General features: G+C 43.9%; 1 protein-coding gene across 1 annotated transcript in view; it reads left to right on the top strand.

Moving 5' to 3' along the window:
• Positions 1-13,881, top strand: part of DNAH14 (dynein axonemal heavy chain 14) — a 1,270,113-nt gene that overhangs the window by 1,147,625 nt on the left and 108,607 nt on the right. Inside the window, exon 82 of the mRNA XM_086926153.1 lies at positions 10,962-11,074. Coding sequence (XP_086782279.1) covers positions 10,962-11,074 — 113 coding nt within the window. The remainder of the gene's footprint in view (positions 1-10,961; positions 11,075-13,881) is intronic.

A 13,881-nucleotide genomic window follows, 5' to 3' on the forward strand; every position in this document is an offset into this window, starting at 1 on the left:
GTTTAGCAGTCAAGTCATGTAAGTAGTCAATCAACATCGGATACTCAAGATCAACGAATATACCTGGCCTAGGAACCCCCCACACATTCGCAGGACGGCCGAACACTATTTCATAGGGACTAAGCCCTATTCGGGAGTGTACAGTCGTCCTAGTTGACAGTAATGCTAGAGGCAAAGCGTCGGGCCAAGACAGTCCAGTCGTAGCCTGAATCTTCGCTAATTTTAGTTTAAGGGTACCATTGTACCCTTCAACCAATCCAGCTGACTGGGGATGATTGGCGCTATGGAATTTCTGATTAATTCCAAGGCCCTTACACACATTCTTCATCACACTTCCAACAAACTCACTTCCGTTATCTGACCACACGACTCTAGGCATTCCATACCGAGGAAAGTATTCCTTCAGTAGGATTTTTGCAGTAGACAAAGCAGTATTGTCTTTGAGGGGATAGGCCTCAATCCATCGGGAGAATGCGCAAACCACAACCAAAACATATTTCAAGTTATTGCATCGCTCCATATGGATGAAGTCCAATTGAATCACCTCAAAGGGATACGAAGGAGGAGCAAAACTGCCAGGGGGAGTTGGGGTTCCTTTGCCAGGATTGTACATTATACACACCATACAATTCTTCACCAGACGTTCAGCACACTTTGTAATGCCATCATTCTTCCACACAGGCGACAACAACTTGCAAATGCCTTTCGCGCTGATATGTGCTAACCCATGTGCCATTGTCACAACGGCCAGCACATACGCATCAGGCAACATCCATCTTCTCTGATCCGTCAAATCAATCCAACAACCATTCACATCCAACTTTCCCGTACTTTCTTTCCACTTCATCTTTTCCGTCTCGGTGGCCTCATTCTGAATTGCTTTCACGCTCTCTATGGTATTCTCACACATACTTGATTCTGTAGGCCACCTAACCGAACTCGTCACATACATTCGAGTGCTAAGGTTCCGGGCAGTCTCCTTAGCAATCTCATCTGCAAACGCGTTACCACGACCAACATCATCCGTCACTTTACGATGCGCACTACACTTGACAATCGCAACTTGAGCAGGCAAAGTCAATGCATCCAAAAGATCATTCACAAGCTGGCCATGCTGTATTTTCGTACCGTGTGACGTGAAGAAACCACGCTCTCGCCACAATCGTCCAAAGCTATGCGCTACACCGAAAGCGTACTGGCTATCGGTGTACACATTCACACGTTTCCCTTTCGCTAATACACATGCTCTAGTAAGAGCAATCAGCTCTGCAGCTTGGGCAGAATTCTGATTCAATCTCGCAGTCTCAACAACAGTATTCAACGTCACAACAGCATAAGCAGTAGTCACATCACCATTCGGCAATTTAAAACATGACCCATCCACATACAAAGTGCCGTCAGGGTCTTCCAATGGGGTGTTTTTAAGGTCCACTCGACCTTTTGTTTCCTCTTCTGTACGCAAGTAGCAGTCATGTTCTGTTACTTGATCTGACTCTGCACTAATCGGTAACAAAGTTGCCGGGTTTAGGACATTACAACGTTTTATTTGAATGTGGCTTGCCAAGAGCGTCAATTCGTACCCAGACAACCTCGCACTCGTCAAGTGCTGAGTTTTCGTTCGATTCAAAAGAGTGTCGACTGCATGCGGAACCATCACCGTAAGCATATTATCCATGACCAATCCTGCTGATTGTCGGATGGAGACCGCAGCTGCCGCAGTTGCTCTCAGACAACTCGGCAATGCTCTAGCTACCGGGTCTAAGGTCGAGGAAAAATATGCACATGGACGTTGCTTACCACCAAAAGGTTGCGTTAAGACACTCAACGCACAGCCTTCTCTCTCGTGAACATATAACGTGAACGGTTTACTGTAGTCAGGGGTACCTAACACAGGAGCCGAACACAATGAATCACGTAATTCAGAAAAACTTTTCTGACATTCTTCCGTCCATGGTAAAGGAGTTGAAACATCCTTGCACGTAAGAGCCACCAATGGTTTCGCTAGCAATGAAAAATTTGGAATCCACTGCCTACAGTACGACGTAATACCTAAAAAGGCACGTACATCTCTTTGGGTTTGTGGCACAGCCATTCGCGCAATTGCTGCAATTCTCTCTGGGGTCAATCTCCTTCCCTCCTTTGACAATAAGTGACCTAGATAGGTTACTTCTTGACAACAATATTGGAGTTTAGAAGGTGACACCTTGTGATTTAACTCACAGAGATATTGCAGCAACGACACCGTAGCAATTTTGCAAATGTCCTGAGTATCAGCAGCCACCAATAAGTCGTCGACGTATTGGATTAAGGCCGCACCAACCGGCAACCGAAACGCATCCAGTTGTCCCTTCAAGGCTTGACTGTAAATCGACGGACTTTCACAGTAGCCTTGAGGAGCGCGTTTGAACCGGAAGCTACGTCCACCAAGAGAGAAACCGAAAAGGTCCCTGCTCTCTTCGGCGATCGGGATGCTGAAAAAGGCGTTTTTCAAATCAATCACCGAAAACCATGATGCAGTAGCTGGAATCAGAGTCAGTAGCGCCGTGATGTCAGGCACAACAGGGAATTGAGGAACCACAATTTTATTCACCTCCCGTAAATCGATAACAAAACGATAAACAGGCGGTTTGGTAGGATCAGTACGTTTAAGAATGGGCAGTACAGGGCTATTGCACACGTTTCCCCGAGTCTCCTCAATAACATCTTTCTCGATCAAATCATAGATGATCGCTAACAAAGCTCGTTCACCATCAAGGGAGATACGATATTGGGGAATACGTGGCAATCGCACATTCGATTTCAACTGAACAACATAAGGGGAAATATCAAGTAGGCCCACATCGTTTGGACCCGTCGCCCACAAAGACGCAGGAAGAGAATCCAATTCCGGTGGAAGCTTATCGAGGGACAAATACATGGGAGAGACTACTTTCTCCCCAAACGTAAGCTTTACACCCGCAGGAGAACAATACAAAGTTGCATACAAACGTTTAAGCAAATCCAGACCCAAAAGATTTTCACCACAACCAGTGGTTAAAATCAACGGAGCTTCGAGCTCACGAGGCCCAATTTTAAGGGGCAAAGGGCGCGAAACTGGATTGCTAACGGGGGCGCCAGAGAATCCAACGGATACATTTGTTAAGCCAGACAAAGGTGCGCCAGGGAGTTTCGAATGCATAATGGAACTTTTCGCTGCACCAGTGTCCAACAGAAAAGGCTCAACGACGCCCGATGTAGCAACTACGACGTAAGGCCCTCTCTGATCAACCGGAACTGATACCACTCCCTCTCCTTGTCTTTGGCTGTCCTAGTAATTACTGTCGTCAGTTCCCTGATCGACGTAATAATCGTCTACATTGTACTGCGCAGATCGTCCTTGCGATGATCCACGTTGGTCGAAACAGTTATTAGAATTTGATGAGTTGTCAGAGCGGTCGTTCTGAGCACCACGACCTCTACCACGTGATGCATTCTGTGAACCACCACGGCCTCCTCTAGACGAATTACCACTATTACGATCATTTAAAGCAGGACAATCAAATTTAATGTGTCCCTCCTGTCTACAATAAGCACATTGATTGTACCCCAACGAAGATCTGTTGAAAGAGGAATCATTACGCGACTGTGATCGATTCGATTGCGACTGTGATCTATTCTGCTGAGACGCATTCTGATTAGAACGCGGCGGATATGCTTGTTGTAACAACACTTTAGTTTTCAGCTCTTTCGTCTTTTTATCAGCTCGGTCATTTTCTTCTTTCTCTCTATTTTCATAGTATTGTGCCGTAGCCAGTATCTGAGCTGAGGTAGAAACGGCCCACGCACTCTCTGAATTCTTCAATTTATTGCACAAATCGGGCAATAAGTTCGATACAAATTTATCCACAAACAGCCGTTGTCCACCCTCAGTACCCATATCCTGTCCACTATGATCAACAAATGTTTCCTCAAACCTCGTAAAGAAATCTGAAACACTCTCATCTTTCTTTTGCTTACAGGCTGACAACTTGTCCCAATTTACCTTCATAGCTGGCATAAGCGTTTTCATTAACGTAATGATTCGCTGGGGAAGAAGTGCAATCAACTGATCGGGTTTAGTAGCAGCCGCTTGTCCAGCGTCTGCCGCTGTAATGGCAGCCCAATCACCACCTAATTCATTTGTGTGATCTTGGTGACGGATCTTAGCCCATACCGGTTGCGGTACGACATTGCCAAACAACATGTCAATATCGGCAAGATTCATTACCGTAGCATCCACAAGCTGCGATAATTCTTTGTAATACCCCGCAGGATTTTTGCGAGGATCAGGCAAAGTTTGTTTCACCTGAAGCACTTCCGATCGTTTCCATGGGAGATGTATCCATACTCTCTGGAAATGTGCCGCTATTATGTTATTAACATCAGTATTATCAGCAGGTACCCAAACCGGCGGAACTTCACGCATAGGGTATTGGCCAGACTCAGCTTGTTGGCGTTCAAGATCCTCAACAAACAGTGCGTGAGGAATAGGAGCAAGGCGATAAGACAACAACTGCTCAAGAGCACGTCGGACATTAGTATCGACTATCAGTCCAGTTGCGAACTGAAGCCGAAGATTAGACAGGGCGGTTAGCACCTCGTCAGGCGCAACAGCCGCTATCTGATCATGTAGGAGTTTACACATTTCGTCAAACACATATCTCTGAGTCGGTATGTTGAACTGACTAAATGTTTCAAGAACAACTCGGGGTGGATTTCTTTGCGGATTGTCCATCCAACCCATCGCCATATTGTATAGCGCAGCGCGTTCCCTATTGCCGGGAAGCTGACTACGTCTCTGTGGTGGACCATCAGAACCAGCGGACCCAAAAACAGGTCCGAGCGACTGGAAAAAATTTGTCGCAATGGGAGAACTACGGTTACGAGTAGAGGGACAAGAGTAAGACATAGGACTAACAAGAGGAGGAGTAGAAACGTTAGCAACAACAGGGGTTAACAACACAGGAGCAGTAGCGTGAGTTGGAGTATGTGGAAGCGGAGGAGCAGTAGGAATAGAAACAGGCACAGGAGCAGGAACAGTCGGAAGAGCGGGTGCAGGTTGAGGAACGGGTGGAGGAATAACAGGTGGAAGAACAGGTACGGCAGGGACCACAGGAGCTGCGGTACCCTGTACGTACGGAGGTGGCGACTTCATAAGATAGGACATTAAAGGATCCTCAACTGCCTCTTCCTTCTTATCCGACTCCGTAGGCAAAACAGGATAACATTTATCTATGGTCATACGTTGCAACCTCTCAAACACTTCCTTATCCTTATCCTCCTTATCACGCTGAAACTGCTCAGCTTTCTTCACAATGGTAGCAACATTATCTCGCTCACTACGTTTATTCTGTCTGATCTCTTTCTGTCGGGCTTCTTTGCGCCACAACCGAAAGGCATCAAACATGGCCGGCCTAGATTTGCGTTCGAACAACTTTATTTCCAAATTATCTAAGATCGACGCTTCGAAGCTACCGTGAGGTGGCCAACGAAGATCGCCGTCTTTCTTTGTATATTTTATCCAGTAATCGTTAAAAGCAATCGGGCCTAGCCCATGTTTGCTATATAAGTCATAAGTAGGAGTTCCAACCGGAGGTATCGGACACGAGTCCTCCAGCAGGGAATCCGCACCACAAGGTCTACAACAACTGAACAAAGTACTGCGACCAGGCATCTTGCACACTAGCCGAGTTTCACAAACTTCAAGGGTTACGGGATTTACCAAGTCCCAGCAAGAACAAAACCCTCGGTCTTTGGCGGCTGCAGTCGTCAAACAAGTACAACAACAAAGTACGCTAGCAAAGTGTCACCGACAAAAACACTCACACAGCGTGTACAACAAAAACCACTAGTGTTTACAACAAAGACACTCGCTAAAGTGTCTACAACAAAAACACTCGCTAAAGTGTTTACAACGAAGGATTCTGGGAGCGACCCACAAATACTTAACTCAAAGATCAATGGCGTCCTCAGGAAGGCCCGTCTATCGTCTCGCTATACCAAGGTCTACGCCAGGCGCCAAAACAGGTCTACAGTCAGGGCAGCAGTCCGTCGCAGCCGTCAGGAGGCGGGAATCTTCGCGGGAAAAGTCTTCGGGCCACTTATTTCGACAACAGGATCGATGAAGCGGGGTGCACCTTCCCTCGGAGATTTCACACGAAGTTCCTCACGATCGTCGGGCTTGGACCGGTACCACTGATGCAGCCCCACGTTGGGCGCCAACTGAAGGACTGGGTTCTTTTGGACCCAGCGGTGCCAGGGCACAACACCTGAAACCTTCGTGGGTAACCTGTTCCGGCGTACAAGTCACAGAGACACGGGACACTTCCTTCGGCGTCAAAGAGTCAAGGTTTATTTACTGCAGGGAACACAGAAGTCACAGGAAGTACATCGAGTGTAGTTCGGGGAGACTGCTTCAAATTGGTTATGTGGATCGCTCCTTTTATACAGTTTTTACCCATAGGCTAACATTGAACACAAAGGTTTACAACTCAGTTCCCACATCTAGCTCCCAGAGGAGTCGTTTTGGTCGCTTTCAAACATGCAAGGTCCGGAACATAAGTGCGGAAGCATTTGGCGGTTCCCAACTGTAAAAACCCATCTTCCCACCATTAGCAAATTCCAATCAGCAATCAAGTAGATCGAAACAGGAACGAAGACAGGTGCAGAGGAAGACGGAGACAGTGGGGAGATCGGAAAGGGTGTAAAAGGGGAGGTGTCGGGAAGCACGAGATACAGGCATCAAAGGGACGTGCCTAATGAGATGCACGGCTGAGACAATAAGCCCGTGCGGCAAGATGAGCCTCGAGCGGCGCCACCTGCCTTACAGTAGCAACCCCCTCGTCATAAAGACACTTTCAAAGGACATGTGTCTTCCGCAAATATCTTGGGAGTCCCAGGGTCGCGAAGCGGACAGCGTCCGTTCGCTGACTACTTGAGGGCAAGAGACAAAATGGATGCCGTATCTAAGATGGAACCCGTGGGTACAGATAAAAAGCCCACGTAACAAACGAACGGTTTAGGTTAGCACAGCGAAAACTGCGCACACTTACTAAACTCGTCATTTGCGGTTCATAGATACTAGACTCGACCATATTCGTGCGAGTCGAAAACACCACTTACAATTGTCACGGAACCTCACTGGGAGTGACAGGAACCACTCTATCCTGGTTTGGCTCCTTTTTGGAAGATCGGTCCCAGAAAATAATGTTGCACCCCCACCTTTCATCCTCACGCCCTAAAGTCTGTGGAGTCCCACATGGCTCAGCCTTGAGCCCAACTCTTTTTAATGTCTACCTCTCCCCACTAGCCCCACATTATTGGACAACATCGGGTAAGTGTCATCTCGTATGCTGATGATACACAGCTTGTGTTCTCGTTCGGAAATATATCCGAAGTAGCCTTCTCCAACCTCAGACTGTCTGGTTGATATTTCTACATGGATGACTAAGAACTGTCTGAGGTTGAACACAGATAAAACTGAGGTTTTATTTTTTATTCAGCCGCCCCCCCCCCGCCCCTTACTCGGACTTATGGCGGCCTCCTGAGCTCAATCACCCACCTCACCCTGTGCCCTCGGCCAAGAATCTGGGGTTCAAGTTTGACTCAGTTCACTCTTGTAAGGCTCAGATCAGCCAGGTCTCCTCTTCATGGTTCTGGAAAATTAAGTCCTTACGGAGATTTCTCCACCTCCTTCCCATGGACTGCAGAAAGACAGTAGTCCATGCACTCATCACGTCCCAAGTGGACTATGCCAATAGTCTGTACCTGGGCATGCCTGATTATATGATCAGGAAATTACAGACCATACAAAATGCTGCCACTAGGCTCATCAGAAACATCCCTATTCGATATCACATATCCCCCCCACTTACGGAGCCTACATTGGCTGCCAGTAAAAAGGAGGGTGGAATTCAAAGCACTCACTCTCGCCTAGAGGGCAATCAAAGAGAAAGGCCCCCATTACCTGAGGAAAAGACTCTGAAAATACCATCAGACAAGGACTCTGAGATCTAATCACCAAGTACTTCTGGTCACCCCTCGCTTCAAAAAAGCCAGATTAGGTGGTCGATCTTTTACGGTAAGAACGGCCCACTTATGAACTGAGTTCATAAGGAAGGCCAATTCGGAACTTGCCTTCCACAAACTCCTAAAAATCTGTTTTTTTAGCCTCCCACAGCCCTGAAACATCTGGCAGTCAGCTTCTTCTTCCTGTACTCTGCATTTAGCACCGGGACACCTCCGTTGGAGGCAGCTGTGCGCTCTATAAAACTCCAAATAAATAAATAGGAGCAGTCAACTCAAGCTGTATGTGAAAATTCTAAAACCTTTAGCCCATTTGAATATGCAGAAGAATATTAGCAGGCAATTACTTTAAAATATATAGAAACTGTATCAATTCATTATAAAGTTTGATAAAAACCTTTCTTTTGAACCTACAAAGCATGGCCTAACCAAGTTGGATATAAATAACAGTGCAACGAGTAGGGCATATAGAGAAACTGCATATTTCAGTGCATTGTACATTAAGCTCTGTACTGAGTTCTGAGGATGGCAGTCCTACTTTCAGAGAACGCTAGGACATTTACTTTAGAAAGAAATTGAAACATGCGTACAACCATAGGGGCCTGAACAAACTGAATTATCCAAGACCAGATAGCTCAGCAGAATGGCCCAATATGGAGCTCGTGTCTATGCCCTTTGTGGAACCATTAACAGACCACTGCCACTGGGCATAGTATGTTGTTCCACTTGTTCCAATATGTGGAAACTGACCCTACCTTTCTTCACAATAGCTAAGCAAAAGAGATGAGACAAACACATTAGGTAAAGCCAGGAGGCATTTTGGAATTTACAGGAAGCATACCATAGAGTATGTAGGTGTCCTAAACAAAACCTATTTGGATAGGTAAATGCCACAACTGCTGAAAAACGAGATGTTGGACAGTCTGGGAAACAATTTGTTTTACGGAGCACAAAAGGAGGAAATATACCCAAATAAGCTTTTCAATTTTCTATTAAATAAATACATGCAGTGTTTTCAAGCCTTGTGAATGTTTGGTGAAGAAGGAACTCCTTATTCTGTGGTCCAGTTGCAGAAGATCTGTTCTAACATAAACTGGTGTCCTTCCTGGCATGGAGAATTGCCAAGTCTGGGGAGACACCTTCCTGATTTACCATGAGGCACAGGGGGATACTCTTCGTGCTACTGGAGCTTTAGGTGCTTGCTGTTGGTGGGCAGCAGTGCCAAGAAACATCAATACTAGTAACTGTGGAGTAAAAGAGAACAAAGTTAGTCAGAAGGACGCTTATAACATGCAATTCCTTCAAGCTGGGAGATGATTATCCAAAACTCTTTACATAACTGTCATTTGGAAGTGTTAGTGAAACTATCACCATGAGTACATGCCTAATATATATTGCTGTGGATTTGGTCAGAAGCCAACCTGTTTGAAGGTTTCCCTCAGTATAGATCCTGCTGTAGTGTCACAAATCCACAAAACCTCCAGTGAGCTAACCCAACTCTACTAAACTTCACCAGGATCATACTTTGAACCAATCAACCAAACAGGTAGTGGCACATTATTGTACTGTTTTGGCTTCACTTTATGCAAGACCTCTAAATCGCAAGGATTTACAAGCTTAGTCTAAGACCATGCAATGCTGTCCTCCTTCAGCCTACACTATCCACCATTGAGGAAACGGACACTCTACACAGCCTGCAACAAGAGAGACCTTTTTGAGTCTGAAAGGTCCATCACGGTTGCTCAGAGCTTTTTCGTGGTGAACAAGACTTCTCGCAACAAATTCCAGCTCAGTCTGTTCAATGTGATATAGGACCTTAACAGATAGAGCCTGTATCAGCCTAGCAATAGGACCTAAAAGGCTCCATCCGCGCCCACTCCTATCCTACCAGAGGGACTGATTACAAGTTATCCTAGTTATATGGGCTGTTTAGAAATGTTGTGACTGAGTTTTAGTGATAAATGTTTTAAAATAATGTTTTGGCCACAACTTTACCTGAAATGGATTGGCATGGACCATATCTGTAGCTTATGAGTAGAGGAGAAAGTGTTGTGGATGAAATCTAGATGAAGAGGTGATGGTTTAAACTGCTATGAAAAAGGGGGAGTAAATGGTCTGGGTGAAGCATTAGGTAGCGTTGGGACCTTCAGTGCCAAAGAATGAAGAGGTTTTCAGTGAAGCAGTTCTAGAAGAAGCTGAGCATCAGAATGAGAAGAATTGGGTATCAAAAGCAAGATAGTTAACGGAGAATGTGAATTAGAATATTTCCCCAAGAGAGGATATGAAGAGTAAAAAAGAGGAGAATGCTGAGAGCAGAGCCTTTGGGGGCGACAAATGGAAGCAGTGTAGATTAGCTCTGTAAATATAAGGAGGCACAAAAGATGGAAGGGCTTGAGATTCAGGAAGTGGATAGGGTGGACATGAGGATGTAGACTCCACAACGCTGATGGTGACTTACATTTTGAGCAGGATGATTGAAGAGGCTAGCATTACTAATTGTAGGGCTAAAGTAGGAGTTGTGCGTTAGGACTCCTGTGTTATCTGAATTGTTTCAGACCTACATGGCAGGTAGATACATACATTGTAGGAGGAGCAATATCTGGTAATTGAAGATGACCCTCTCAAGGAGTTGCAAGAAGAATTAGAGGAAGTTACCTGATAAACTGTTTAATTAGCAGTACATTGTTTGAAATCATTTTTTTTTAAACAATTTGGGCAAACCTACAAATATATTTTCTAATCTTACAGCTAGATATTTTAAAATTTCTAATGTTAAATGAATTTGCTGCTGTTTGATCACTTGTAAGTTTAAGCTGTGACAACTGATTAATGCATGTGCCTTTATTAAAAAGAAATATTTAGTTGATGTAGTATTTATCAAAAACATTAATTGCACCTGTCTCTCTTGTTTGCAACAGCAACATTCCTATGAGTCCTGCAAGTCACTGGGTTCCTGGGTTGAAGACCTAATTCAGCGGGTGGACTTCTTTTCCACATGGGCCAAACAAGTTATCAACTGTATAAAGCTCAGGTAACAGTTGCAATAATGGTTGCATTTGGTAATGCCTGGTTATAATAAGTCCCAAGATGCTTGTTAAACTTTTGTTTTATTGATTTTTGAATAATCACCAATACCAGATGAGCAAAAGTGGAATGCCTCCTAACAACGACTCAAAGACAATAATTTCTAACCTTAAACATTATAGTTTCCCACAAGATCCTTACTGTGGAATACTTGGGATTACATCTTATAGTGTTTAAGTGAAGAAACACCTTCGCAGGTTACATTAACCTTTTCCCTACCCATTACTAGTATGTACTTTTCTGTGACCTAACAAACACAACACTAACCAGTTGTCCTGCCTCTATCCTAATTCTCCCTAATGCAATATTTAGATTCCTGAATTACTTGGTCATTTTGAATCCATACATGTTCATTTCCCATCCTAGGCCTCCTCTCGGATAGGCTCCATCAGTGCATCAGCTGTCTCATGGTCCCCAGAAGCAATACTCCATATGCCCCAAGTTCACAGTCCCGCCTGCACTGTTTTTTCCTCCCCTTCATCATATCGGAGGTATAGTCTTAGAAGATAGATATTTTGTTCTGGTACTGCTCCACTGGATGTTTTTCATTCACCACTGATATGATTCACTCACTACCTCTTGCATATGTGACTCTCAATATTAGAATCTGTACCCCCTGTTTATCCTGCAAAGTTTTGCCTGGCTAGCACTTGTCAACTTAGAGGAGATCCTGATCTATCGCAAGACCTAAGACACTGGACATTCATTGATAAATATAGCCTGTTGGATCAACACCTTCTGCAGTAGTTGAAATTACCATTACTTTTGCTCAACTGAACCAGTTTTCCCAAATATTCTGAAAGTTAGAAGGGCTTGCTTGTTTTTTGTCAGCTCATTCAGCATCTTGCTGGATATAAATTGTTTAGGAAAATCTTTATTTACATGAATTAACATTTTTTTTAAAATATTTTGAGTCTTTTGGAACTCATGCACATGTTGACAACGTTTACTTTCCCGTGGTGGTACATTCTCCCACTAGCTCTACAACTTTTCTTTGAATTTGTCACTACTGTTTTGCAATCTTTACATTAAAGATTACATTATTGCCAAGGCATCCACAATAGGATCAGTTGATGGTGAGTTGCTAGTCCTTGGATTAGTAAAATCAAAACTGGTCATTTAGGACACTATATTCAAGAGTATCATAGACTAACATTGTTTACTAGAAAAAGTGAGTGTCCGTGATGATCTAGGCATACCACACATCCACAAGCAAACCTTTTCTGTTAAGATTGTTTTTTCAACTTGTCATTGGCCCATTTTTATTTAACAACCTACAGTTCATAGGCCTATTGGTGATCCTGTCACTATCATTTAAGCATAACTAAAGTTTATTATGACGTATAATTTGATGTTTGACCCAAGTTCCTGTACTTATCCCATATGACAACCATGTCATCACGTTGTGAACGTTAGAGGGCTTTTTAAGGTGTCGCTTAGTGTCTTTTGTCAAAGTACAATAGCAGTACCTACAGTGGGCTTGGGTCAGCCCATTTCTTAATATTTGCTGCCTTTCATGTCAATCCCAGATGCTTGCTTCTTATTCAATGACTCTCCTGCCTCTTCTTTTGTTTGTTCCTCACCTAGATCACTGCTATTTACTCTCCTTTTAATAGGATGTCTTCTATCATTCCGCTGCTTAGAATCAGGAAATTACTTTTTTTCAGCTCTCCATTGGCGTGAATGTGTTTTCTCTCTCTAACACCTCTTCATTTAAAATATATATATATATTTTTCATGTTAATTGGACTACTATTAACTACCATCAGAAGAACATTAAAAATGTGTAGTATGATGTAAGAAAAAAAATTGAATATAGTTGAAAACATTAAGTTCATTGGACAAAATATTATGATGTAACAATTAGCACTTGTGAGGGAGTCACTTAATTACATGGCTAATGACATACATGTTGCCTTTAGGCCTTCAGAGTTAAGTTCCAAATGTAAGAACTCGGTGTCTAAATATCTGGAGATCTCTGTGGCTCATTTCCCTTAACTATCAATATTGCCTTGAAAATCACTTGTTTAGATTGAAGTCATTGGAGTTATTGCCCATTACCAGTTCTTGAAAAAACACATCTTATTCTTTCTGACCGCATGGGGATGGGAAGTCTGGTACGGAAATCTGTGAGGGCTATATAACCTGTGTGACTTGCTGGGTCATTCGTCCTACTGAGTCTGAATAGCTGCAGTCATTCACATTATATACTCAATTTGGTGACATTCTTTGCCTCCAGTTCAGGGTGGATTTCACTTCTCAGTGTTTCTTCAAGATTTTTTAAAAACTTGAAAAACTTTGTGAGGCTTTAAAGAAATAAGGATCAGGGTCTGACAAAGAAGCACAGTCTGGAGCTTTTTGAGCGTCCCATGGCCACCTCTGTAAGTCTGATGATGCTCCCTTGCATGCCAGTGTTGCAGCTTACTATCTTCACTACTCTAACTGTACTGGGCCCTTTATGATTAGACAGTCTGCAGCATTTTCCTAAACCATAAAGGCAATGATCCTCTGATGAATCTTTCTCCGTCAATAGGAGAGATGGAAATGAGGGTGGCCAAAACGCCATGTTAGCTGTCCAGTGAGGACCATAAATTGACAGCCATATCACAAATGTGAGATCAGATTTAGGTACACCATTCTCAGGACCCTACTATAGAAAATAAAGAACTAATACAGGAAGACCCAACCTCCTGAAGAAGTTAAGTTGGACCAAAAGCTCTATTACGGCTTTGCAGAACAAAAGAAGCAGAACTT

The sequence above is a fragment of the Lissotriton vulgaris genome, chromosome 6, assembly GCF_964263255.1.
Source record: "Lissotriton vulgaris chromosome 6, aLisVul1.2, whole genome shotgun sequence".
Taxonomy (NCBI): domain Eukaryota; kingdom Metazoa; phylum Chordata; class Amphibia; order Caudata; family Salamandridae; genus Lissotriton; species Lissotriton vulgaris.